Genomic DNA, 26,131 nt, shown 5'->3' on the forward strand with positions numbered 1-26,131 from the left:
TTGCTTACGTGCACGGAGTTTCAGCTTGGAGGAGGAAATCGGCAGAAATGAAGGCAGCGGACTTTGTAATTTTAAAAGGTCCTTTCTTCGTTAATTACTACGGAGGGAATAGAAGTTGTTGAGAAATCAAGTCACGTATGCAAAATGCAAGGCCTTAGGAATGAACTGCTGGAGGATCAGGCAACGAGTTAAACCGACTGAAAATGCAGTAAATCCATCGATGCTGGATCAAAGGATCTACCCAGTTTTTCAGAAATACAATGCCCAATGCAATAGTGGACTAACTGTAAATTTGTGCTATTACAAATGTGCTTCTTTTCCCTTGCTCTGTTTTTACATCATTGGCAAAATACACTGATCTGTACTGTACAATACATTTCCTCACTATATTGATTTTCTGCTTCTGCAGAGTAGGAGTAATATCAAAGGGGACTCTGGCATCAAGTTTACTCAATTTTGTTTTTCAGGAAATACTTGTAAGGCAAGTGACCTGTGGTATGTGACGTTTACGGCCGGACTTGCAAATACTGACTCTCGGACAAGGCAGTCAAACGCGGTGTCAGCAGCAGGGGTTTGCAGGACCCAGTCCAGACAGTCCTGCACTGCCACGACGTCTGAGGGGAAAAGGTGAGTCTAGAAACACCACTGAGACCAAGCCAGCGCTACGCCCCGCCTCGCCACATTCAGAGAAATCGGCTGTGAGTCATAAAAGGAACGACACGCTCTTTTATCTGCCTCAGAATAATTTCTGCCTTCTCCCCAGTTTTGTGTATGCTCCGAGCAGACTGTTGCTCTGGACTTCTTAAACGGATTCCGTGTCAGGGAAAAAACCTTTGTCTCCAGCCTAACAGAAGTTTGGATACTAAGCAGAATCCTCAGCTCTTTTCCAAGCTAGTTCCTTTCACAACATTATTAAAATGTCCCTTTATTTTTCTCTATAAAATAAATTGCACTCGAATAACAATCTAACACAGGTTATTCAAATAGCTGCTCTTCAAATAACGTACTCTCTTTTGGCCTCACTTTAACAATAGTGCTAACTTCATTTCCCCAAAGCTGAATTTGGCTATGTTACAGTACCTTGCAGTCTTGTTACTCTTTAGAGAAGCAAGGATTGAAGGACTGGGAGGTGACTGCATCAAAAGACACGGCAGCAGAACACCAGGTAGCTAAACCTGCTTTAACACCAACTGGGGCAGATGACCTAATTTTAAAGTAATGACTTTTAGGAGAGAAAATAGATTTGTCTAAGTGGTATTTTACACAACATGCATCAGATTTTGATTTTGATTTTTTTTTTTTCCTTTGTGGTCTCTTAATTATTTTTTCTTTAAATACGTGAAGGCTGTGGAATCAAGGACAGGCTTAAAAAGCACTGAACTTGGAAAACAAAATATACCAGAGGACACATTTAATATATTCCTAAAGCAAACATGACTAATGAAAGCCCTAATTTACTCAAATTAGTATGCTCTAAGGTAACAGTATTAGCAATATTATCTTGAGAATGGTAGAGTGATAGTGGGAAAGAGGTTTGGGGAGGTCTCAGAGGAGTCTACAGCACTGAGACCAAACGGAATTCAGAAGACGTGCAGTCAAGCTGAACTGCAGCTTAAGGGCCTATGCACATCTAGAGTGCACATCATTTTCTTGTTCCTACAGCCACCTGTCCTCCTTTTTGGAATTTTCACTCCACAAGTACGTGCTAAACCACATTTTAAAAGCAAGGGACACAACAGGTTAAACCCCCAAATACCAACTTCAGAAGAAGCTTTCAAACCTGGAGAAAAAAAAAAAAAGAAAAAAAAAAAAAAGAAAAATGTTCTTCTATCTGCAGAAACCACCAGCAACGCCCTGCAAATGGGCGCTGGCAGCTGCCCTGCTGGAGGCACCGAGCGCCCTCCGCCCCACGCCTGCTGGCGTGCCTGGGTCACTCGGAGCCAGCCAGAAAGACGCGGTGCCAGAAGCGGGCTCGGCAATGAGAAGTGGTGTGCCTAGCGAGACACGGGGCGTGCTTCACGAACTCCTCTTGCTTAGCAAGTACAGAATCTGGGGCGCCACCTCATTTCCACGGTAAGACGATTTTTCAGAGGAAAATCTAGGCATAGGGCCACGCTGCACTAGCGGTGCTCGACTGATTTTTACCAGCCCACCACGTTTAGAAAATGATCACAGAATTTGGCCTACTATTTATAAACTAAAATTTGATGTAGAACGGCTTTGTCTTCCCTTTTAAACAGCAATTTCATAATATACTCACTGAGAAAACCCCATCAGTTGTGAGGTGCACATCGCATAGGATAACTGCTCGGCCATGTAGCTAAGTATAAGAACCTGTACATCCGTTAAATACAACTTGCCAAAAAGGAAATATTTTGAATTAAGAATTTAACAATGAATGGTCTTTAAAGGGGCTACAAGATTTTTAAAATACTTTGCTAATCCATTCACAGGCACATGAATGCACTGACATATATTGTCTTTAGACCTTAATACTGCCATATCACCTTTATTGGGCAAACTATCAGCAATCCAAAAGTGTCCTAACAAAAAAAAAAAAAACAGGTAACAAAAAAAAAGTATAAACATTTCTAAAATTCTCTGTATAAGCCAGAGCTTAGGAACAGAACTCTGATCTTTACGGTAATAATATTTTAATAGCAAGAGAAATGGTATGAGGACTGGAAAATTAGTCGTACTCGTATTCATTGAGGAATACATGAACTTCACAATTTTATATAGCGCCATTGCATAATAAATCACAATACAGCTGGCTAGCATTGCTGAAGTTCTAATACAAATACTATGAGTTAACATGTCCTGATCAACATTGCAGCTGTTACTGATTACTGTGTTTCCTAAAAATAATTTATTTTTAAAAATGAAAGAGTTCCAGTAGCTCGTATCTAGAATAAATTAATAATCTATCAGCATGTTCAGTATATTTGTACTTAAAGATATATCTATCTTCAAAGAATAAAAAAAACACCAAGCAATGAGATCTGCTGGATCCTTTATAATTGAGTTCTTATATTAAAATGGAATGGACAGTGGGAGAGAAGAGGGTAAACTAATTACATACAATAGTAAAGTAAACTTAAACCCATATAATAAAGGAACTCGATAGGTTCCTTCAAGACAATACATGACTTCCCTCACGAGATCGATTTATTAGAACAAAGAAAGTAGTTTTGGCACTTCAGATGCTGCAGGTGATGGAATTTATGCATATGTGTTGTGTAGATCTTTCCCTTTACTAGCGTGACATGGAAGACTTCAAAACAAGGCTCCAAAAGGCTCTAGAAATAAATGCCATTTTTGTCTAGGAAATGATAAAGCAGTAACCTTGTTTACTAGAAAATATATGTAGGTGCTCCGCAGCTACCTGCCATTAAAATGCAAATATCTTCAAGCAATTAAATGATCTGATCCCTAATGCTACTACAGAATAAAGATAAACAGCTGTCTAATCTAGCTTTATACATCTCAGTGCATCCTTTGCAATTAATACTTTAATGCACACAAACAAGAAACTTATTAAAGCTTATAGAAAAAATGTTTTGCCTAATGCCTTCTTTCTCATGCAGGTATGTGTGCTGTACATGTAATAAAGATTTGTAAAAATTACTGGAGAATGCTCCACTGTGCTATAGCAGAAAATATTAGAGAAGGCAGCTGAAGCTACCATTCCCAGACCAGATCTTGTGGTGCTTTCTCATCCTAAATGCGCTTTTGGAATCTGCAGGCATTTAGTTGGAGAAAATCAAACGGGATCAGGTCTGTCGTGTCCATTCTCAACTCTACTACTCCAATGGATGCAGGTATTCTAAATTTTTTCTTGGTAACTGGCCCATTTGAATCACCTAGTAATGTTTAAGGATGCCTTTTAGGCAGAAGAACTGTTTAAAAAACTAATCATGCATCCACGATTTTTTAATGCTGCTAGAGATGTACATCATTTTTGGCTATACCAGATATGAGATGAATTACTTTTCTTGTTAGTAACAACAAGAAGATAACCAGACTCAATGGTGGTGGAAAATCTCAGTGATCTTTGTTAACTGGTCCAGAAAGTAGAATAAACTGTAGTATCCAGGAAGTTCAGTTAGTGCTACATGCTTTTAAAGCCCGCTTTTGGGAAGAAAAGAAGCGGATACAAAAGTCAATGATCCTCATTTTTTGCAAAAATAGTTTTGCCATGAACCTGCATAAAAAATGCATGTTCAGCATAGTTCTGTCAATTTTAGAAAATGCATGCAGTGTGGAGCTTTAGGAGTCTCTGCTTAAAGACATCAGTGTGTTGTACAAAATTGTCAGTTCTGGTAACTTTTTCCATCATATTGGATCTAAGGCTTCACTGATGATGTAAGACATAAGGTCTGATCACATAAGTTTATCTATTTAAAAAGAAATGAAGACTCAGTGGGTGAGAAGAAGTGATCATTAAGAAGTAAGGCAGCAGTATCTCCAAAGATTTATCATAGTTCTTTGAATTATAAAGTCAGCTCTACAACTTTATGCGAGCAATTTTTTTTTTCTGATACTCCATTTTTATTGCAAGCTAATTCTGACCAATTTCCTATTTTAACTTTTGATACTTTATGCGTGTTTAACCCCGCCCCCTTCCCTCAGATTTCACTACTGAAATTTAAACTGATGTTCTTCTGGAGAATTCTTGTGCGATGCTAGAATTTTCAGACATTCAAAGATGGATTTTGAAAGATGTAACAAACAGGTACTCAGACGTACTGGAATGTGGGTAGTCTACATACTGGGTAAGAAAAGTGTATTGTTTTTCATTTAAAAAGGCAGAATAGTAAAAATGGGAGAAAAAATTACTTATCTATCCACCAATATTCTGTTTTGGGACTACTAGCTATATTCAGGTAAGCGAGAGAAAAAAAAAAAAAAAGCCTATTCTCAACCTCTAACCATACAAACCATTCCTACGTTTGTTCATGTTCCTATTTCCCTTGATCCTGTCATAGTTCATCTTTGCTGACCGCAACACAAATGCCAGTACTGGCTAAACTAAAGAAATCATTTTGCTGCAACACTCATGCCAGGTCAAAAAATAATTTCAAACTGGAAAGTATTTTGTAACTGCTGCAATAATTTGTGATATTTGGCACTCTCAATAAATAGTTTGTTTGGTTTGTCTGAAAAAGCCATTCTGGAAGTAAGCAGTTAGAATAAAATACTTTTATTCTAGAATAAAATACTTTTATTCTAACTCTAAATGTAAATTGAGCTTCCAGCAAACAAATACTGTAGCTGACTTTCCAGCTCCTAGTGATTTGTAATTTTCAGATTTTTCGTTTTATTTTCTTCAATTGATTGCAACATGCTCAAGTCGACTTTCCAGTCAATTCACCCGAATTCCAACAGGAATTGGCTTATAAATTGGTTCCAACTGGAACTGGTCATTTGGAATTTCCAGCACAGGAAATTATTTTATAAGTGCCTTGATAAGTATCCTAAATTACAAACTGATGTGCCTAACATCTAATGACAAGAAAAGGCATGGCTATAAATGTAAATGCTGTACTAAAAAAAAAAACAAAACCCAAATACAACCTATATGATCGGGCATAAACGTAAGGGCATGGTAACTTTTTTTGTCCCCTACTTAACATCAAATGACAGCAGACTGTAACCTCAGTATGACCGCATTACATCTGCCAAATTAAGATGAATTGTTTTTCCTAGCTACGTTATGGCAAGTTATCAACTGATGAATACTATTTTTCCCCGGGTTCTTGAACTCAAAGCCTATGTCGTGAATCATGGCTATATCCTCCAGGGGATCCTCGGTTCCTATGGGGTTTGTAAGTGTCCTGGTATGAGTCAGAGTACTCTTCTTCCACTAGAGGATAGTGATCTCGGCTGTGTTGGGAACTGGAAGACAAGCGGTTCCTGCTCTTCCGAGCCCTTTCATTGTGATAATTTTCATCTGAGGTCATTAGACTTCGTCGCTCAATGGGAGAGTTCTCTGCAGAATGGCTGCTGTGCCTCATACGCTGGCTCTACAAGTGTCAAAGAATCCAAGCATTAGTACAAATAAAGAGTATTTTGTATTTTCAAGCTAGTTTTGAAACTTATTCTGAGGTCTTTCAGAATCCATCCACTTTTGAGTAATTCATTTTATATTAAAACCTGTATGCTTACAGGAATGGGTCACAACAACAGTCTGGTTCCTAGAGCTGAAAGCAGACTGATTATTATATGTATATATATGCATATATATATATATAATGTAGCTATATATATATAGTATTATAATGCTTTTTTTTTCTTATGGTATTCACCTTGTTAAATATTACAGGCCATTTAGCATGAAAAGTGAGCTGATGTATTCAGCATTTATCACTTTTCTCTGATCACGAACATAGTTACATTCATGCCTCTATTCTGCTTAGAAATAGTTCACCATTGACCTATGTATTTCTACAAAACATCTGGAGAGGGTTTTTTTTCCTGTAGCTTTTAAAGCTGCAGCTCTCTGAGCCCTATTTAAAAACCTCCCCAGGACCAAACAACTGATGGGCAGCTATCTAGCTGAGGGGTGGTTAAAATATTAACAAGTTCTTCCAACTAAAACATAATAAATATAATAAATAAGGCAACAGAAAATCTTTTACTGAGATAATTAAAAGATTTAGCCTCTGCTATCCTCACATTCCCATATGGATAACGCATTACATTTGCCACACAGACAAGATTAGTTGATTAGTTTGCTTTTTTTTTTGCCAGTGAACTGGCACGATGAAGAAGTAGCCTATGCAGAAATAACATTTACTGTCACCACACTGAACCTCTCAGCAGTCCGGCCATCCATACTCTCAGAACAAACTCAGTCACTGCTTCTCCCTCCCTAGATTCTAGCCCCAAAGTCACTCTGCTGCTCTGTCCTTTAGCAGAATGTGCCACAACGGCTGCCCCCTCGGGGCCTCCTGCTCACAGGCACAGACAGCACCGTCTGCTCCTCTCGCTTCTGAAATTTCGGACGACGCTCTCTGTGCTACAAAACCTTCCTCCTATTGCTACAACCTCTCCATGGCAACTGTTTAACTGCATAATTTATACTAAAAGGCTTGTCTGCATGGGGAAGTAACGGTGCGGGCGGGTGTCCACTTCCAGCAGAGCAGATCGGATGTCCCATCCCCGTACGTGGATCGATGTTACCAAGGTTACTCGGAGACACCAGCCCCTGGGTGAGCGGACACAGAGGTTTTGTTCTGTACACTCACACGCTCCATTACTGGGCAGCAACTCCTACCACGCTATCCCCAAGTTTTCCTTCTAGCACCATGTTTTAGTAGTGATCGTACGCCACAGTCCACGTATTTTCTTCAAAGGCAACTTTAACTACCTGTGCTCATGCTCTCTATCTTCCATGCAGTAATTTCCTCTCTGGATGCAGCCTGTTGTTCTCTTGAACCCTTTCTGTTTCCCTGCTGTGACTGTGTACCTATTCTGAGCCCACTATTTACCTCCCGAGACTGTGCAACTGCGGCACAACCGTGGTGTGGCTGCGCGCTGCTGTCATGCCCCATGTAACTTTTGATGGTGCAGCACGATCTGCACCATAAGCTGGATTGCATTTTCTTCAGTTGTGGACTTAAAATGCAAGTCCTGGGGGGCCTAAGAAACACACTCCCCAAGACGTGAACTACAGGGTTAAGGCCATTCACTGGAATTAGCCCAAACTATGCAGATCTAGGCCTAACCAGAGCTTAGCCACAAGGGCTAACCACTGGCCCCTCGGAGCTGGTGATGACAAAACCTGCTCTTCCTACCACAACACGCCTCCCTCCTACCTGCAAGCACACGCAGCTGGACGCCAACATCTTTCCCTGTTAGGCAAGCTCAGGTGCACCAGACACAGCCCCTGCGGTGGGGCTCAGCTGGAGCGTGCTGCTGAGCAAACCCTCCTCCCTTTTGCTCTTTGCTGTACACACACCAGTTAACTGCACCCTCATGTCCTTCGCAGAAGATTTAAGTTAAATCAGAAGTTTCAGTTCTCAGTAAGCTGAACTCCAAATGGCAATCGAGTTAAAAAAGAAACGCTCCCAAGTCCTGATTCAGTAAAATGCCATCAGATTGTCCCAGCGGATCTGCACCTCTCTCAGGTGTGGCTGGCATAAAAAGCTCTGGGCTTCTGATATTCAGTTCCCCAAGAAGGAGTCACAAGGTCATAAGTAAAATTTCTTAATTTATCATAATCACCTACGCTAGTTTAATTCCTAGGATTCCTGTGGGTGCTTTAATCACCACCATCACATCGCTACATTTAAAACTGATGCAAATCCTTCCGAAGGTTTGAATTAGGGCACATCTTTTAGGAGGACAAGCACTTCAGGTGGTGGAAGTCTCTAAGATAAGCACGTACAAACACCAGAACTCCTTAAATGGGCTGCAACACTTGAGTGGCACTGAAAGGCAAATGCTGCTGTCTTTAGATGGGCACAGCATTCACTCAGGGAGAAATTTACCCCTCTGCAGAGTACTAGCACCAGTCAAGTCCCATCTAAGCCTTCACAAGTAGGGTGAAGTGGGGATTAAGTGATGCATACCTTCAGCCAGCCCACTGCACAGGGGTGATTTTCATCTTCAGTGTGAGTTTTCCCTAAGTAAATGGAGCAACATTTCACAGTCACTGCTGGTGTCCATTGATCAGAGAGAAATAAATGCCTGAAAAAAATTCTGTGGATACACCCAGTTTTCAAAATGAAACTGAAGAGGTGAAAGTTCTACAGATGGGATTTTATTGTCATGAAGGGATGGAAAACTGAAATTTTAAGGCAAGTGAAAATGGAAACAACATTTTACATGTGCGCTTTATTAGTAACAGAACAGTGTTTGTGCATTCAGCCAGTCAGGAAACAGTGACTTACTGATCCTACTAAAATCAAGCACATCATTAGAAACGTGAGTACCAAATCCCATGCACCTTCTGTGAAGTGCAGTTCACCCACAGAAAAAAAAAAAATAGAAAAAAAAATAAACACAAAAAAGCTTTCTATTAATTGAAAACACTGAACAAAGAACTGTTTCCTTCAAAATTGTTACCTGCTTCCAGATATTCTACAAGCAGAACAGAAGTTAAATTTGTCAGGTGAATTATTCATTAGAGGCAGTTTGTTCAGCTCTGCTTTTGACATACATTAGGAAGTGCACATTCCTAAAAGCCACACGCACACAAAACACCTTCTGAAACTTTCAGACAGTTCACCGCAATCCTGATCGTTCAAGCATTCAGAACTATTACTTCAAAAACATTTTCTGTTTTCAAACTTAGTAAAGCACGTACTTCTCATTAAGGACTATTTACATGCCACGTTTGAAGTTTCAAAGTTCAGCCGTTTTTGAGCTATGCCTGTGGAAAAAAATGGTCAGAATTTTTTTCAATGGGTAAGAGATGAATATTATTCACACTCAAAGAAACTCAAACAGGTGAAGGCATTTTGCTGATACGAGAGACAAACATGGAAGTTTTTCACCCAACAGTGAATGTTTTGTGAATTATGAGGGTAACAAAATGGGACCGGAACAGCAACTGCTCTACATTCTCGACTGCAATAGCTGTTAGCTCAACTGCTGTGACAAATCATAGCTGCTTACTCTCAATCTGAGAGGATCTCATTTTCGCCAGCATTTTTTCCAGGTTCAAAATGCCATTTTTTAATATGGCTATAATGCCACTCAACAGTGTCGTCTGTCCCCTCCTCAAGAACTAGCTCCTTGCCAGAAAATTTATGGCCATTTCAGTTCCCATTAAAGCCAGAACAGTCCCAGCACTTCAGCACACAGCTGCGTCTCCACTGCTTACAGGCCTCTATGTTGAGGGCCTCTTACTGCTGGCTGTGGCCAACCAGTGGACAATAATTAATGAAACAAATCAGAATGATGCTCTATGTTACACCATTTTCCCAAAGATAATAAAAAAGAAGAATACCTGAGCTGCACTGCTGTTGGGGCTGAAATGTGTTTTCATACCTGTAGTCCAGAGATTGCAGCAGGATATGGTGAAAGTGCAGTGGATCCTAAATTTCGCCCAAGAAGAGGAGTCATGGGTGTGCTACTGGTGGTGTGAGTAGCACGCCAGTATGCCTCAAGATATTCTGCCAAGTGTTCGCAAGCGTCTTCGAGCTGATTTTCATCCAAAATTACATCAAACATTTCCTGATCACAACAACAAAGTTCAGTTCATTACGATGGTATGGAAGAAATGAGAGATGTTAAACAATTCTCATCATGCTAAGCCTTTAGAATTAAATACATAGCAATGAGAGCACAGCAATTGCAAGGGAAAATGATATGAGTGGGCTTATATGGTGATCAAAAGCCAAAGCTCTCAGAATTCACCAAATCCTTTCCGTGAGAGTTGCCAGATATTGCATGGGGCCCACCACGCTCAAGGGCACGGGACTGCATGAATGAATTCACTGTGCTCAAAACCCAGCACAACGGAAGGCAGGACCTAAAGCTACCGGCCAGAGTAACACAGGGATGCTTACGTTGGTGTTGAACCCAAGACTCATGCATGCTTGCACTTCCAGAGCGACTCGTGCCCCTAGCAGAGGTTTTCAGACGAGCGATGCAGCACGCTGCTTTGTCAGCAGTCCTGCTGCTCACTGCTGTGACAGCATGACCAGCAACCCTTCAGTCTGTCCCCACGCAGTGTGTAACTACCTGCTTATGCCTAGCTAGACAGACAGCCCTGTAGCTGCTCTCGGATCTGCCAGGCCATGTAAGAGCTTTTCCGCTGCTATACATGGACTTTCAGCAGTGAGTTGCTGTACCTCGTCTTTAATCTTGACTCTCACCCTAGTGGAAAAAACCTATCGTGAGATTCTCACAGGAAACGACGAGTGCAGGTGGTGCAGGTGCTGAGTAACCGATACCAACCACAGCGGACTCATACAGCTACCCAGTGGACACAGAGCTGACGTCTCCAGCGTAACATACCAGCCGCATCAGGAGGTTATTAGAAATCTCCGTCCTGCACCTACCTTCTGCCCAAAAGGCTGCTCCAGCACTTACTTCAATACTAAAACCATTTTACTGGTTTATTCTTTCTCATCAGCACGGTAGAGAAATGTCTCCTCCCCTGCTGGCAAGTATGGAACATCCTTTCACTTGCAGTGCTACGAATACTCCCAACACTGCGTCCTTTCATTGAACTCAGTGCTTATTGCTCCTTCTTCTGCTCCTCTGTGTGCACACCTGACGCACTCCAGGGGCTCACAAGGTGCTGTACAGGCACAGCTCAGCCTGCTGCAAAGTGAGCAACGATGGGAACTGCACTGCTGCTACCTACGGCCTCTTTCGCAATGGGGTAGCAGCCTCATGCACTTCCAAATAGCACCAGCCAAAACTCTAGCTCCTAAAGTACTTAAACCACGCAGCTCTGGGGCAGAACACGGCTTCATCTGGTATTTTGACAGTGATCTCAATTAAACCGAAATTAAGGAGGAAGAGCTTCCAACAGCCGCAGTGGAAGTGTCACCTTTTCAACAATTAACTCTGCAATACCGTAGGAACGGTGCCGGTGAGCCTCTCAGGCTGCCACTTCAAGGTCACCTGGAAAAGCTGCAAAACTGGCAGGATCCGGATTCCAGGGCTCTACAGTCTTTTACAGAGAAAAACTATAATGAAAGCACTTTTTTCTCTACAAAGAGAAAAGCTTTTTTCCTGCATTTAACAGTTCTACTCATAGCTAAACTGCATTGGTTCTATTTCTATGTATCTGGGAGGAGTTAAAACAGAGTTTGAAGAATCATTGTAAAGGATCCTTGTTTGTAAGGCTCATGGAGCAAAGCAATTTCTTCCCAGTTCTCCTTAAAATGCAATGTATTGACTGCAGCGTTTTACCACACACATAAAACATTTACCATGTAAGCTTTTCGATATATTAGTATTTCCTAAGTGATACGCTTTAATACAGAGATATTTCCTGTATTTTTTCAGTAGCCACTGTCCTCTGCTATTGCTTTTGGTTCACTCTAGTGCCACTGTAAAATATTCTAAGTGTGTTACCCCGTCAGCAACACAAACTAAAATTCCTTATTGCAATTTTTCATTATTACCAATGTGTTTCAGTTTTAGGATAGAATTATGGCATTTTTTAGGTCATGTCACATAGACCAGAGGGATGCATACCCTCTCTTAGCATTGGCATGAATCCAAACGTAGTAACAACAATCATAATGAAATGTATACGTCCAGAATATTTACAGCTGCATGATTAGCACGGTTCCTGTTTCTCTGAGCCATAAAATGTCCCTGCTGAACAGAGCCACGCAGCGAGAGGCATGCTTAGCCCTGGCTGGGGCAGCATCAGTGAAAGACTAGCAAGGAATTAATAATGAAAGCAGTTCCTGAACTTAAATATGCCAAAAAGAGAGCTATTTTGGTAACGTCTAGACACACAGCACCATCTGATTACTTAAGACTGACTTGCAGCAAATGAAAAAAAAAGAAGTGTGGCTTTTATGGTTATCAAGCATCTTCACTTTAAACAACTAATGCTCTTGCAGGAATTTGAGCCACAACACAGACGAAGCAGGTCACAGTGCAGAAGACAGACAGGGATGTCTTTGGTCTTAGCAGTGTACCTATAGTTAATTAAATCATGAATCAACTCAGTCTTTTAATTTAAACGCAAACAAATCTAAACACTCATGAGCAAAAATGAACACTTTCTGACAGCAGTGAAATTTGGTTAGGAAGGTCCTGCTGGCTTCACCACGGACTCTGGCTAATACATTAATGTAACGCAAGCCTTCGGTGTGAATTCACAGCAATTTCATTTCAGATTTTACCAGATAATTTGAACGCCGGTTTAAAAAGCTTAATTAAGGAAAACACAAATTCTGAAGGCAGAGCTCATGGGTCTGGCTCTGAAATGTGACCTGGTACAAGGGCACTTCACCTGTGTATATCTGTATCGCGTGGGGATTGTCTTGAAAATCTTGTGTTTGGCTTGTGACAGACTAGGCTCTACCCTCACAGACAATTTGGGAACACTTTTCTTATCCGGGTGAGGTCCCTTTGTTGTCTTGGGCAACAAACTAGAACTGCAGGACTGGGTATTAAGGCAGACTTCACTGCATCCTGGGACAGCGTTCAGTGCTATGCTGGAGGAACAAGCTGCAACACGCACCTGTGCTGCACGCTGCTCCTTTCAAGCAACGCAGCTATTGCATCACTTCAACTGCTGTGAGCAAATCCCAGGGGAGCAAGAGGAAATGACTGCACAAAAGAGCAACTGAGGCTGTGAAACGTACAAGGGTTCCTCTGTACAGGTGGAAAAATAAATAAACCCTTCAAAATTTGATGAATGAAAAATGTGTGGCAGGTTGCTGTGCATGCGAGCTCCTGGTGATGGGTAATGCAAACAGAACCAGCCCGATTCTAACAGGTGCAGGGGCAGTTCCCTTGGCTCACCCCCCTCAGGAGCTGGGAAGGCAGCCACAGACCTTCACAGGCATTGTTTTGTACTACAGGAAGGTGTACAACATTGGTTTAGCTAATTGGACCCGAGTGCCTCACAGGAATTCTCTGTCATCGCTTTAAGACATAGCAATTCAGTAGAAAATTACACATGAAGAGCACAGCATAGCTAACTGCTCCAGAAGAAATGGGGTGCTTTGAGCAGCTTTCGGTGCTGCTCCAAGAGGGAAATGAGGACGAGACAAGGAACAGTCTCCAGTTACTGTAACCAGACGCTGCAAGCGGCGCTGCCCTTGGCAGAGAGGGCAGAAACGAGGCTTTTCAAACCCCAAACACCCAAACATCGTGCAAAACCCCCAAGAGTAAGCGCTCTGACAGATCTACATCAACTACTCCTCAATTTGTATCTGGGACATGTTCTGGGACACGTGTTGGACACGAGAGCACCGGAGTAAAGGAGATGTGGCCTGGCCTGAATCCTACCAAGGGGAACAGTTCGAAAGCACCATCTTTGCTCATCTTTGCTATATGCAGGAGGAGTGTCCAGAAGTACCCGAATTATCTGTTTATGGCCAGTGGGGACACGAGAGGAGGAGTCTGTGAAGTTTGGTATCCTAAGAAGCATACAAAACCAAAGTTTAATGGAAATAAACCCTTGTGGGTCATTACTCCAGAACAAAAGCTGTTTGAACTTTATTGTTTTATCTGAATTTTAAGTCAGAGAGTATGATCACAGAACCCTTCCTGGTGCCTGCTCTGAATTTCTCTGATTCTCCTCACAGTGCTTTGCTGTGAGAAAGATGGTAAGCCACAGGCTGCATTTTCTGATCATCTTCCTGGTAGGAACAGCAGCCTCTGCACTACCAGATCAATGCTGCTCACAGCTATCACACTGCAGAAGCAAGCCCTCAGCCAAGCCAGTTTCCACAGCATGGTGTTCTCTGTCATGGAAAACAAGCCTGGTTTTCAAAAATAAAGACAAGTTTGAGCTGCCTGGTGCAGTTTCCTGCAGAGCACCTGCCTGCCTTGCCAAGCATCTAGGACCTCAGCTCCTTAAGCAGTGTGATTCGAGGTGGTATCGGTACCTCTGGGAACAGGTCTGTGAGCAGTGACCAGGCTCGGGTGAAGCACCCGGAAGAGTTTCCCTGGTGCTGCTGTGTCAGGAGGCTGAGGGCGCACAGCACGTGTGTGCAGCCACGCAGGACTCACCCACACAGTGGGCTGGACTCACTACGCAGCTCAAGGAAACTCCTCCGCAGCTTCCCTCAAACAAGGACTCGGAGACTTTGGCCCTTCAGCGCCTTCAGCCAGCGCTGCTCCTCCAATGATGCAACTCGCTAACGCGCTGCTGGAAGTTCAGTTTTACCACGTCATTTCTGCCCTGTCAGCTTGTCAAAGATAAAAGTAAACCCAGCTTCGGAGATAACCGGGAAGAAAGTAGCAAACACTTTTCTTTCTTAGCAATAAAAGCTGCTCTAGGGTTGCAGTTGCAGGGCTGTCTGAATCACTGTGAAGCGAAGCGATAGCATGTGAACTCAGCTACAATAAAGGACCAACACGGCAGAAATCTTTAAAACTCCACGTATGACAAGTTCTTTAGCCTTTCTTCTGTACTTACTGGTGGGCATTGTGCAAGTTTATCAGCTGCCACCAACTGAACATTCAAGTGTTTACTTTGTGACTTTCCTCTAGATTTAATCAGTCGCTGCAAAACCTGATAGGGGAAAAGAGGAAAATGTGAGTTTAAGAACCACACATCTCCACAAAGCTCAGACTGACACCCCACTGGAGGATTAACAAGTTCAGAAGCTCTCCGTTACATTTAACAAAACTGATAAAATATTGCCCTTGAATATAAGCATGAACCTTGCTGATAACCTCTCTGAAAGCTGTGCATGATTCCTTCCGCATCACATTTGATCCCTTGCAAGTATTTCAAAAGCAGTGGAAATGGCGATTTTGATTTATTCTGCTCTAAGTAATAGGTTATTTATGACAATTGTAATCTGAAAGACCACAAAAAATATATATGTAAATATATATGTAATATATACATAAACAAGGATGTTGTGCTGCATAGCAATAATGCTATGACTTTATCTATTCAAAGGTACATTCTGGGACCAAAAGGTATTTTACACCACACAGTTTGTATTCATTTTTTTTTTTTTTTTTTTACTTCCACTATGTTCATTGGTAGATTTTCAGAGGCAAAACAGTTAGGAAAATCTAAATTATTTCTCTGTAAAATCTCAAGGAAAATGACAGGAACATAGAGAGCATTTTTTAAGTTGGAAGGACCTCTAGAGGTCTCTGTGCCAACCCTGTACTGGAAGGAAGGCCAGATGATCAGGCCTACGTTAAGGTTGAGGGAGGGCAGAGAGAAGAAATTGCATTAAACATCCCATGTCAAGTCCTGGATCTGAAAAAAAAAAAAAACAACAAACTTTTATTCTCTTCTTGTCACTCTTCACCTCTTCAGGTGCAGATGTGACCCTGCTCGCTCCCACGCTGCCCTCCAGGTCCCAGCTCAGCTTCACCCCGCAGCGCAGGGCCTGCTGGAGCACCCCAGCAGCTCGTGGTGCCACAGAACGAGCTATTTGGTGAAGTTAAGTGACTTGGCTTGTATTCACTGAAAGGCCTTTCAGGGCAGTGGCTCCCTTAATACGAGGCACAACAGCTCTCTAGCACCAGGTAATAGCATGGTGCAATTCCTCTAATATTCACTGGTGTAATTTGTTGTTAGGCAACAGGGACCTCCCTCTGCTTCCCACTTACCTGGAAATACAGTGAAGGATCTGAGACAGGTTATTTGGTGTAAAAATAACCATTATTGCAAAAAGGAAGTTTACACCAATGTTCAAAAAAGGCATGTCCTAAAGGAACACGTGAACTGTCAGATGGAGGCAGATGTTTTCTTTCTATCCACTTACACTTATAAGAAAATTTGTTTTGTCTCCCCCTCTCCCCAGCCTTAGCTGCTAGTGATTGCTCTTGTGGTCCCTGCTGGGAGCCGTGCCTCCTGCAGATGTGCCAGCCGAGCTGCTCATCTGCCCGTGTTACACAAGCCAGGTTAGGAGTGACTCCATTTAAAGTCACCCTGGCTCAGTGTGGGCTAGGACAGATGTTGCAAGGAGCTCAACACGGAGATCTGAGAAATCGTGCAGCATCTCAGTGGCAAGGGCTGCATTTAGAGAGAACGTGATCTGCGTGCTAGCAATTAAAAAGGATTTGCTAAGCCAGCAAAGTCTTTGTTGGATATGAACTCTGTGGGAGTTTCATCAAAATCATTTTTTCAAACAAGTGCTTGTACACCTGGTGGACATTTCTGAGACTTAAACCTAATGGATTTCCTTTGGACAGTAAGCCAAGGGAATTCAGTCAATATAAAATAAGCTTCAGAAACAATTCTAAATGCATCTGGCCTTGGGAGGGTACGTTAGGTCAGGTAACATGCTGTGCTAACGTAACCAGTTTGTGCTCAGTTCTACCCTGTGTAGACCAGGATGACTGTCTTAAGGAAATACAAATTATTTAGTTTGTTTCCACGTCTTCTGTGAAATAACTGCGTTTCCTCCCTCAAAGAATTACAAGACATCCCGAAAGCTTTCACCACTGCGGGCAGCCACGTGAACTACCCTGCGATGCCAGGCACTGAACCCATCTTTCTTTTTAAGTGGCATCTCCAAATGAACAAGAGAGTTCAGGAGAGGATAAAATAGGGAGAATCAACACCTGCTTCAGGGGAAAATGATGACTGTGAAGTGTTGATTAGCATCTTCATGAACAATATGCCAAAGGCGGTATTAGCAAAAAAGTAAATGGCAACTTTAAAGAAAAATAGTTACATGACCAACTCCTTCCTCTCCAGGGAGAGAAGAGGAGAAAAGAAGTGAATACATGACAGATGTTAGTCATCTTTTGACGCACTTCTGGAGGCAAAAAGTGGCAGTGACAGAGCTCTAGAAGGATCTTTGAGCCTCAAGCGGTTTGTCTGTATTGCTGCTACTGCTGGAAGGGTAAAGAAAAAAATGCCTGCCTCCAGGAATGCCATACAGCTGTTTCAAAACTCAAACACAGGTAATTTAACAGTCAGATACATTACCTTTGGAGAAGACACTTTAACATGGACAATAATTGGTGCTAAAGATGTCTTGATAAGTTGTGCAGGGTGATTGATAGTGTCAGCATCTAGGACAACCAGCTGCAAAGACCTCGCCAGCTCAAAGATTCTTTCAATTTCACTCTGTACTTCAGCTGGGAAAGGAAAACAAAATGGGAAAAAGCCATTCAACCACGGCGTTGCTTACACAAACACCATCACCCTTCATGGACTGTAAGCACTCAGCACATTAACTCCATATGTGAATTAATGTAATTTCTGGAAAATAACCTGTTAGTTAAGGACTTTTTTTTGTTTGTTTAATTAATGTTACCTTGGAAACGATTCAGTTGTCTGAAAATACATACCTACTCCAAATAAATGCATGTTCCAATTAACACAAAATAAACCCAGGCATATTTTCCAAACCTGCTAAATATCTTAGGAGTCTTTACATTTTTTTTTTTTTTTTTTTTTTTTGCTAGCAAGTGATGCAGTGATATTTCTTAGAAGAAATCTCTTCTGGCTTGAGAACTGCTCCTCAGAGCAATGTATGTTCATGGGCCCAAGAAGATGTAGCACTCCCCTCGCAGTTCTTCATTTTGGGGGTGCTTACTCCTGGACTAGAATGCCAAGTGGAGGTGAAGAGCCCTGCCTCCTATACCTCACGTTCAAACAGTCTATCAAAATATCAGAGAACTAGGTTTAAGTGTCTTTTCTTTCTGAAAAGATTAAAAAATAACTCATCCTACCTCCTGGGACAGTGTCCCAAAGAAGAGGTTATTGGTTTGTGTATACTACGCACAAATTTCCATAACTTGTTAAAGAAATAAGATTTATCAGGACAGGGTAGCCCAGAAGTCATGGTACTGTAAGGGGAGAGTGGGAGGACCTACACCCTCATCTCTGCTCTCAAATCTCAGGAAATTTAAGCTGTAGCTATTCAGCATTAAAAAAAATAATAATAATAATTAAAAAGAAATTAAAAACCCAGCCCCATGGTCAGAAACAAGAACCTTCTTCCCTCCTGGCTGGACAAGGTGAAAGCTCCTTGGCACCTTGTGATGTGGAATTAAAAGCCCAGGCCTGAGAAGAGGGAGCTGTGAGGCCAACTCCCCTCTGGGAGGACACAGCCCTGAACCCACCTTCTGGCTGCAGGCCTCTAACTCACCTCTGGCTAATGTCAGTGTAATTGTTACAACAGCTGTACCAGGGCTTGCTCCAGCCCAGGCATTGCCCAACGTGAGGCTAACAGAGTACACTCTGCTCTGTTGTCACTCCTCAGCCGGGCAAATCTTGTCTCCCAGCAGAGTATGTGAAATTCAGAGCTCAACACTGAAATGCTGTCGGCACATTGAGAATTGCAGGACTGGTGACATCTCCGAGGCTGAGATCCTGTCACTTTCCCGCAGTGAGCAACCGTGTTCAGCATCAGATCTGTGTCAGTGTCTCACCTAAACTGGATCTCGTGTTTGACCGCTCGATTATTGCCCTCTTGCTCGGGTTATTTAGAACAGACCTCTTAGCAAGAGAAATGTCGGCCGTCACTCTCGTTATTGATATCCTAGGGGTGAGAACACAGGACAGAACAAAGCCACAGCAGTTACATTCTCATCGTGCCATGCGTGGTTTACAGCTGCATTTCATTCCGAAGTGCAAATACAATAAACATCAGGCAGCCATTGGTATCATTAAAGAACAACGAAAGAGAAACACTGGGTAACTGAGCAATGTTTTCTGTTGCCTACACTACCGCAAACCCTTGCAGACAGCTTCTGCTCTTCTACTTAATACATTAGCTCGCCTCTTCCCCATCCCAACCCTCACCCATCCCCTAGATGATTTTACACAACGCCAGAAATAACACAAGTTGGAGCAAGTCTTGGGGCATACAGAACAGCCGAGTCATAGCAGCACCAGCACTTCTCCTCCCAGATGGTTAAACTACAGCTGACGTTGCTGGCAGGTGAGGAAGGGCCATATTTAGCCATCTGAGGAGCAGACTTTGTCACGTCTGAGTCACTGAGCAGCACTGCCGGCCCCGGGAGCTTGGTCCTCCAGCACACACCCTCCTTTTTCAGGCAGAGCTGTGCCGCCGGGCTAAGTGAATCAGCCCAGAGTCAAACAGGAGAAAAGTTGAGCCTGTGAAGCCTTCTCTTTAACTCAAGAAAGGTGACCCTTTTCCATTTTCACTGATCTGTCAGTGAGCTGGTGAGAGACAAAGAGGGAGTGCCCTCCTGTATCCTACACAAGGGGAATTGGGATGTGGAACAAGCCAGTTTTATGTACCTGTATCTGAGAATTTGCCTTTAAATCAGATTATAAAACAAAGAACACGCAATCACTCCACGTGAAGCCCAGTTAGGAGGACTGTGATGAGTCAAAAGCCGTGAATAATGAAAAGAAAACAAGCTGGAAGCGACTCGCAGCCATCCCACCCAACGTAAGATGGAGCATTAAAAACAAGTCCCAAGGATTTTTCCAAGTAATGCATAAATAAATTTACTGCCAGCAAATGCAGTAAGAACAAAACATATAAATGAGTTTAAAAGGACTGCAATAAATTAATGGGTCATGGGGCTAAAGCTGCTAAAACACAGCAGGGTCTGGGCCCCACCTCTGACTCAGGAGGCTCCCCCATCTGTGCTGGTGCCTGAGCAGTGTACCGCAGGGCAGGCTGTCTGTGCTCACCTGCTGCACCTGGTCTAGCACAGCACAGCCACAGGAAGCGTTTCATTCTCCCGAGGGACAGGTAATGCCACCTGTCACTGCTGCTGGAAGATGTTAAGGAAAACCTGTGCCTTTGCTGCCTTACATTTAGCGTGTATGTAGTCTGGCTTGCTCTTTGCAACAGCAACTAAATAGAAGGCGGTTAGAGAAGGATGCTGCTGAAGGCTCTGCAGCTCGGTCCCTGAGCGCCTTGCAGCAGCTGAGCTCCAGCAGGCTCCTTTCAGCCCGGCTGCACAGCGCAGCCCTCGGGCTGTTCGTTTCCTTCCCTGGCCAGGAGAGGCTGTCACGGGTACAGAAAAGGAGCTGACAGAAGACGAGCACACGAAGGGGCAGGGAAGGAGCGCTGCTAGCTCAGGTCGTCCTGAAGCCTTTTCCCTGTGTTGGTACCACGGACCTGCTGCAAAACTGCAGCACAGATGGAAAAAACACAAAGCAAACCAGAAGGCTGGCGGGGGGAAGACCCCAAAGCCAGAAAAGCTGGCAGAGAAGCAGCTGAGGTTCCAGAATAGGAACTCAATTGTTTTATCTAAAGGTTTAAATTCCACGCTTCTGCTTGATCTAGGTGTCAATCTAGCTACCAGCAGTAGGACTTACAACAAAAGGGCACAGTGGGACAACCCAGAGCAGAGCAAGGCAAGGTGTGACCCTACCTCCCAGCAGCTCGGGCAGCCTAAACGGGTGCTCGGAGGGCGTTACACGTGTCCTGCTGCTGATCTCTGGGGCTCAGGTCTCTGCCGAGCACATTCTCATACAGGGTACAAAAATCCACCTCGTAAAGGGGATATTCCCAGCAATCCTGTCCTGGTAACTTGAGATCACCTACAGTCTCCAGTTCCCGTGTGCCACCAGCTAAAGGGAGCACACGCCACGCTTCCCTCCCTACCCCTAACACAATCGTGCACCACAGCTCCTGCAGCGACCTGCAGTGAAGCCAGCCCAGCTGTACTGCTCTGCAGTGGGGAGAGGCTGTGCTGACAGGGTGCAGAAACAGCTCAGAACCACGACAAATTGAACTGCAAGCTGCCACATCCTGTGCTTCACCCTGCTCCTGGTTGTACAAGGGCACGGCCTGCTTCCCAGGGCAGCTCTGAAACCCCAAGCCTGGTAATGCCATCTTTAAAGTGGTTTTGGCACTCTTCCCATGTCCCCCAGTCACCTCCCATCCAGGTTTCTCCTGTAACTTCACTCTGACAAGACACAGAGGCAAAACTATTCGCTTAAACCTGAGAAATCCTACTCCAGACAGCAGATTTGCAGACACATGCACTTCTGGTAATACACTAGCTGCTCTCCACCCCAAAGCTGGCTGCATTTCAGTGTTGGTACAAAGCTGGTAAATCAGTTTTGAACATGCATCAGGCTTCTTACATTCAAAAAATCGCTAAAACATTAGTAACACGTGGGGAACAAAGCAAGGGAAGGACAGTGTTTCTCACCTCCCATCAAACCTGTGCTTCAGGAAGTCAAAGAGAGCTTTCTGCATCATGTCAGTCACCTTGCAGAGGTGAGGAAAATTGAACAGGGAGGATTGACAGGGAGAAAAAGAAGTCAAAAGCAAGAAGAGAAGTAAGTAAAAGGTAAGGATACTGCCAACAATCAATACCTTTTATAGGCAGCAATCATTTAATCATCATGCTCTCGGCAGCAAGCGTTGCAATAAATACCTGCAGGTTTCCTGACTCACTCTCAGTAACGCAGCCTGGAGGATGTGAGAACTGTCACCCTGCTCCTGCCTTCGTTAGCACGGAGGCATTAGGAGACACCTCACCACCTCGCACAGCACGACCCTTCCCAGCAGGCTTCAGCATATGTCAGAAACTTATGGGACTTTTCGGGTCCAACAGATCATTTGTTGTTTTTTTTTTTCCCTCCTGTAATGTTACTAGAACTTGCTTAAGACTCCAGATAGAAGATCTGTTGTGTTGGATGACTGCTCTAAGAGAAGAGCAAAACTACTCTCAGAAAGGCCTACAAGAAGGAAAAAAAGATTTTCCATTCCTGTACATGGGAAACATCTGAGAGACGTTCAGCCCCAACAGCAGATGTCACCTCCTTCCCTGCCTGGGCTCCCTGTCCCTTCCAGTAGGGCTCTGAGTGACACTGATTAGCTGCCAGCCTAGAAAAAGCCCCCAGGCCTCTGGCAGTTTAATTCTCCCATGCTATCTTTCAAAGAGGTTCTTACAGAATTTAGCCAGAAGGAAAAAAATCGTGAAGAGAACTTTCCCATATAGGTTGCAAAGGAAGCTCAGTGTGTTTCTGCTACGTGGAACAAAATTTGAAACAAATTAATACCCTAACCGCGGTACCCTTTACACACCTTTCGATGTTCCAGATGTCATGTTTAGTATTGTTTAGGATTATTTTCTTACACAAAGAGGGGAACATATCTGTAGAGAGGTATGTTTTTAACAAACGGCCTCTCTCCCCTCCAAACCTGAGAGCTCCTAGGCAAATTAACCTGTGGTGCAGCACCGTAAAAATCAATGCATGACAGTTACTCCTGTCAAGAAATGTCGCCACAAAATTAGAAGGCAGACAGTAGAAAATGAAGTACCTAATTCCTGCTCTCTAATCTACACTTTAAATCATTCTTACAAAAAAATAATGATGTAAGAACACTGCATTACGCTAACAATAGTACATTGCTGCCATCTTCATAAAAGAGCCATTCCGATGCTTAATAATATCATATAAAGTACTAACAACATTAATTAAACTAAATGAAGTGTAGCTTTGATTTTATGTTCACGTTCATTTAGGTCCTAATTCAGCAAAACACTTAACAGATGGGTAAGTTCACCAAAATGCCCTGCTAAAAGCCTGTGTTCATTTAGCAGGTGTTAAATGCTCCTCTGAATCTGCAGCTACCTTGAAAAATGGGTCTCCTGCTTATCTATACTCGTTATCTATCATACCTACTCCCAAGTTGAAGAGAGGCAAGTAATTTAGAAGGGCTAAAGGTTTCCGTATGTATATATTTCAGTATGCTAGTAATCTGGAAAATATAAACATCAAGAGAACATGCTGCAATGACAGTCAGTTGCAGGTGCTGGAGAGCAACCATGCTACAGCACTCCAGCTGTTGCATTTGCCAGCACCAAGTTTCATGAGAAGACAAAGTTTTCCTAAATGAAAAAAGGAGACCAATAACCTTACAGGGGAACTTCCTTCAAAATGTTGGCTAATTAAATTCAGAGCATCTGCTAGTTTGACTAAAATTTTTTATGTATATGGAAGCCTAGTTAATTAATTGGGCAACACAGCAAAGGTACTAAGGCAAACAATGGACAAGAAAACGTTAACAGAAGAAAACATCAAGTGCAAGCACCTGGAATACCCACCTCGTAACCTTTCAGGGACGGACCCACTAAGACGACAGGCCTCATCGATGGGACTACGTCATACGGGGGAACATGTTCTGTCTAGAGGAAGAAAACATCCCTTTAGATCGTTAACCAAAGCAGATGAAAATTCTAGGAATTAATGTATTAGGAATAAATAAAACAAAATGAAAACAGAAGCATTACTTACCACTTTTTGTTTCTGTTTTGCTAAAAGACCAAATAAAGAACTTGGTTAAAACACACGCTGTGCGTAACAACTTGCAAACAAAAATCCCTTTCTCAAGGCACTTTTCATTTCCCTCAATGTACCTTGCTCTTCATCAGCTCTATCTAAATTGGTCACTCATTCCGTTCTGGGGGGAGCTGCCCCTTTTCCTGAGATTTCTTCTTTTTTCCCCAGTCCCTTAGCAACTACTGCATGTCTAGAAATAGATGTCTTTCTCCACCTCCGCATGCAAGCACTTTTCAGCAGAACATCTTAATAAGTCAGCAAAGAGGGAAAACATGCACTTTCCATATATGATTTTTAAAATAGAAGTATTAGAAATAGCAAGAGTTTCCTTAAATAAAATTCTGCCTTACCCGTGGATGTGGGCGTGGCTCGAAATGTGCCAGAAACCATTTCTCCAAGACTTGAAGAAGAATTTCCACTCGATTTCCTATGGCAGCAGATAGAGCCCCATTAGCACCAGGTATCCAGAGATGTGAACTTGTGAGGTTGGAGGCAGCAGCTAAGAAAACTGCCCCATGAGAAACTACACAGTAAATGAGAGAGTCTTCACCCCTACTCACACTGTGAGAAAGCTTCCTCTGCAGGGAGCAGTGAAGGCAGGGGCACGGGGAAAGCGAAGAGCCTGTAACTAAGCAGACCCCTGTGTCCAGAGGAGCTGCGAGGGGAGTGCAGGTCCCAGTGCTGACCGAGCAAAGCTCTCAGGAAAGCTCAAGGCGGCCACAGGAGGGCTGCTGAAGCAACCTGGTGACTGCACGAGGCACAGCAGCTCGGTACAGGCAGCAAGTCCTCAGCACAGCACTCAGTATTTTGTGTTCCATGCACCCTGAGCAGCAAGGGGATGCTACTCCAAACCAGTTTGGTCCTTGCTTTCCTGCCACGTGCTCTCCGAAGTAGGGATTGTTCACCCCTGGTAAGCTTGGCAAATCCTCTGCACGCATATCCTAGACACTGCTGCAACACTCATGATACTGCAAATAATCACTAGCGATAGTTACTGTGCTTCAGGACTCTAGACACCCTCTTTCATAGGTAACTTTTTACTGCCTTGTTCAGGAAAAACTATAATTCTTCATCACTTAGAGCCTTCATTAGCACAGGTAGTCACAGCATTTCAAGAGATCCTAAGGTACAGATACTATGTGGCCATATCTAATGAAGGTGCTCAAAAATAAATGATCTCACCATCCTTCATTACAATCCTCTTTTATAATGTTTCTCCTTCTTTATACTTGATTTTATTCCCAATATTCTCCATAGATGAGATGAGACGAATCTTTGCAGGAATTGGAGATTTGGTGCAGTCATGCCCGGTCACACAAGCAGAGCATCCTTCTGCTAACACGCCACATCCAAACCAGGATCCTGAACACTCAATTTGATACCCCTCTTTCCCTGAGATACACTGAAACACTGCCTTTCTCTGAAGCTATTCCAGAAATTGTAAAAGCAACTTGAAAAAAAGCACAGTTAATGCTGCTCGATCATTCTAAAAATATTTCCCCAGATGGTTTATACTTGAAATCATTCCTGACCTTGACTAAGTGTATTAATTCCCTGACAGTGCTATACAGGCTAAATTGTGCTCCTCTTGCTGCTCCATACTAGGTCTAGATTCAAATGGTTCACCTGTCTTTACTCTGCCGTACTAAAGTTTCTGTTCTCCTTGCGTGAACATTTAGTTTTCATTTTAAATTAGAGGGAATAGATGCCACTAGTAAAATAATGATTTTTTAAAAGCATTTTGTGTATTCAGCCAATAGAAGAGAGAGCCTGCAATGTCCAAATTGAGACTAAGGGAAATCAGTTTTACTTCCTCGACCTGTGAGCAAGTTTGTATTTTTCCATGGATTTGCTATCTCCAGGTCTAGCAGTGTGGACACACAGAAGGGTCAGGCTGGAAGATGAAGAGGAGGGAAGCTGAACGCCAGATTCATCTCTAGGATGTTTGAAAAGTCTGGTTCTGGCCAAAATGGAGGGGGGAAAAAAGAAAAAACCCACAACCTTGAGAATATGAGAGTTGGGATAAAAAGCTGGCAGCCTTTGAGCACCAAAGGCTTGATGTAAACTCCCAGGGACATAAAACTCTCTAGCCCTTCAGAAATTTCTGTTGTTACCACTCCTCGTTTAATTTATCTTTTCTAAAGCTGATACAATTTTTTCCTTGTTTCTCATAGTCAACTTCTAACATGCCTGTTCTCTGCAAATAGGTATTTTCATTTGGAATCGCAAATCAAACACTCATTCGGATACACGGCAATAAAAAAG

General features: G+C 43.0%; 1 protein-coding gene across 5 annotated transcripts in view; it reads right to left on the minus strand.

The window, feature by feature from the left end:
• Window positions 1–2,568: 2,568 nt before the first annotated feature.
• CACNB4 (calcium voltage-gated channel auxiliary subunit beta 4) overlaps window positions 2,569–26,131 on the minus strand; it is a 65,007-nt gene continuing 41,444 nt past the window's right edge. For 2 of the 5 annotated variants that reach the window (XM_032189740.1, XM_032189741.1), the window contains 9 exons: window positions 24,217–24,293; window positions 23,822–23,841; window positions 23,632–23,712; window positions 21,727–21,785; window positions 19,015–19,124; window positions 17,564–17,715; window positions 15,077–15,172; window positions 10,000–10,185; window positions 2,569–6,026 (listed from right to left, as the gene is read on the minus strand). In XM_032189740.1, coding sequence (XP_032045631.1) covers window positions 5,766–6,026; window positions 10,000–10,185; window positions 15,077–15,172; window positions 17,564–17,715; window positions 19,015–19,124; window positions 21,727–21,785; window positions 23,632–23,712; window positions 23,822–23,841; window positions 24,217–24,293 — 1,042 coding nt within the window. In that variant the 3' untranslated portion in view covers window positions 2,569–5,765. The other 3 variants (XM_032189742.1, XM_032189744.1, XM_032189745.1) reach the window with 3 other exon arrangements.

Source organism: Aythya fuligula, chromosome 6, assembly GCF_009819795.1.
Source record: "Aythya fuligula isolate bAytFul2 chromosome 6, bAytFul2.pri, whole genome shotgun sequence".
Taxonomy (NCBI): domain Eukaryota; kingdom Metazoa; phylum Chordata; class Aves; order Anseriformes; family Anatidae; genus Aythya; species Aythya fuligula.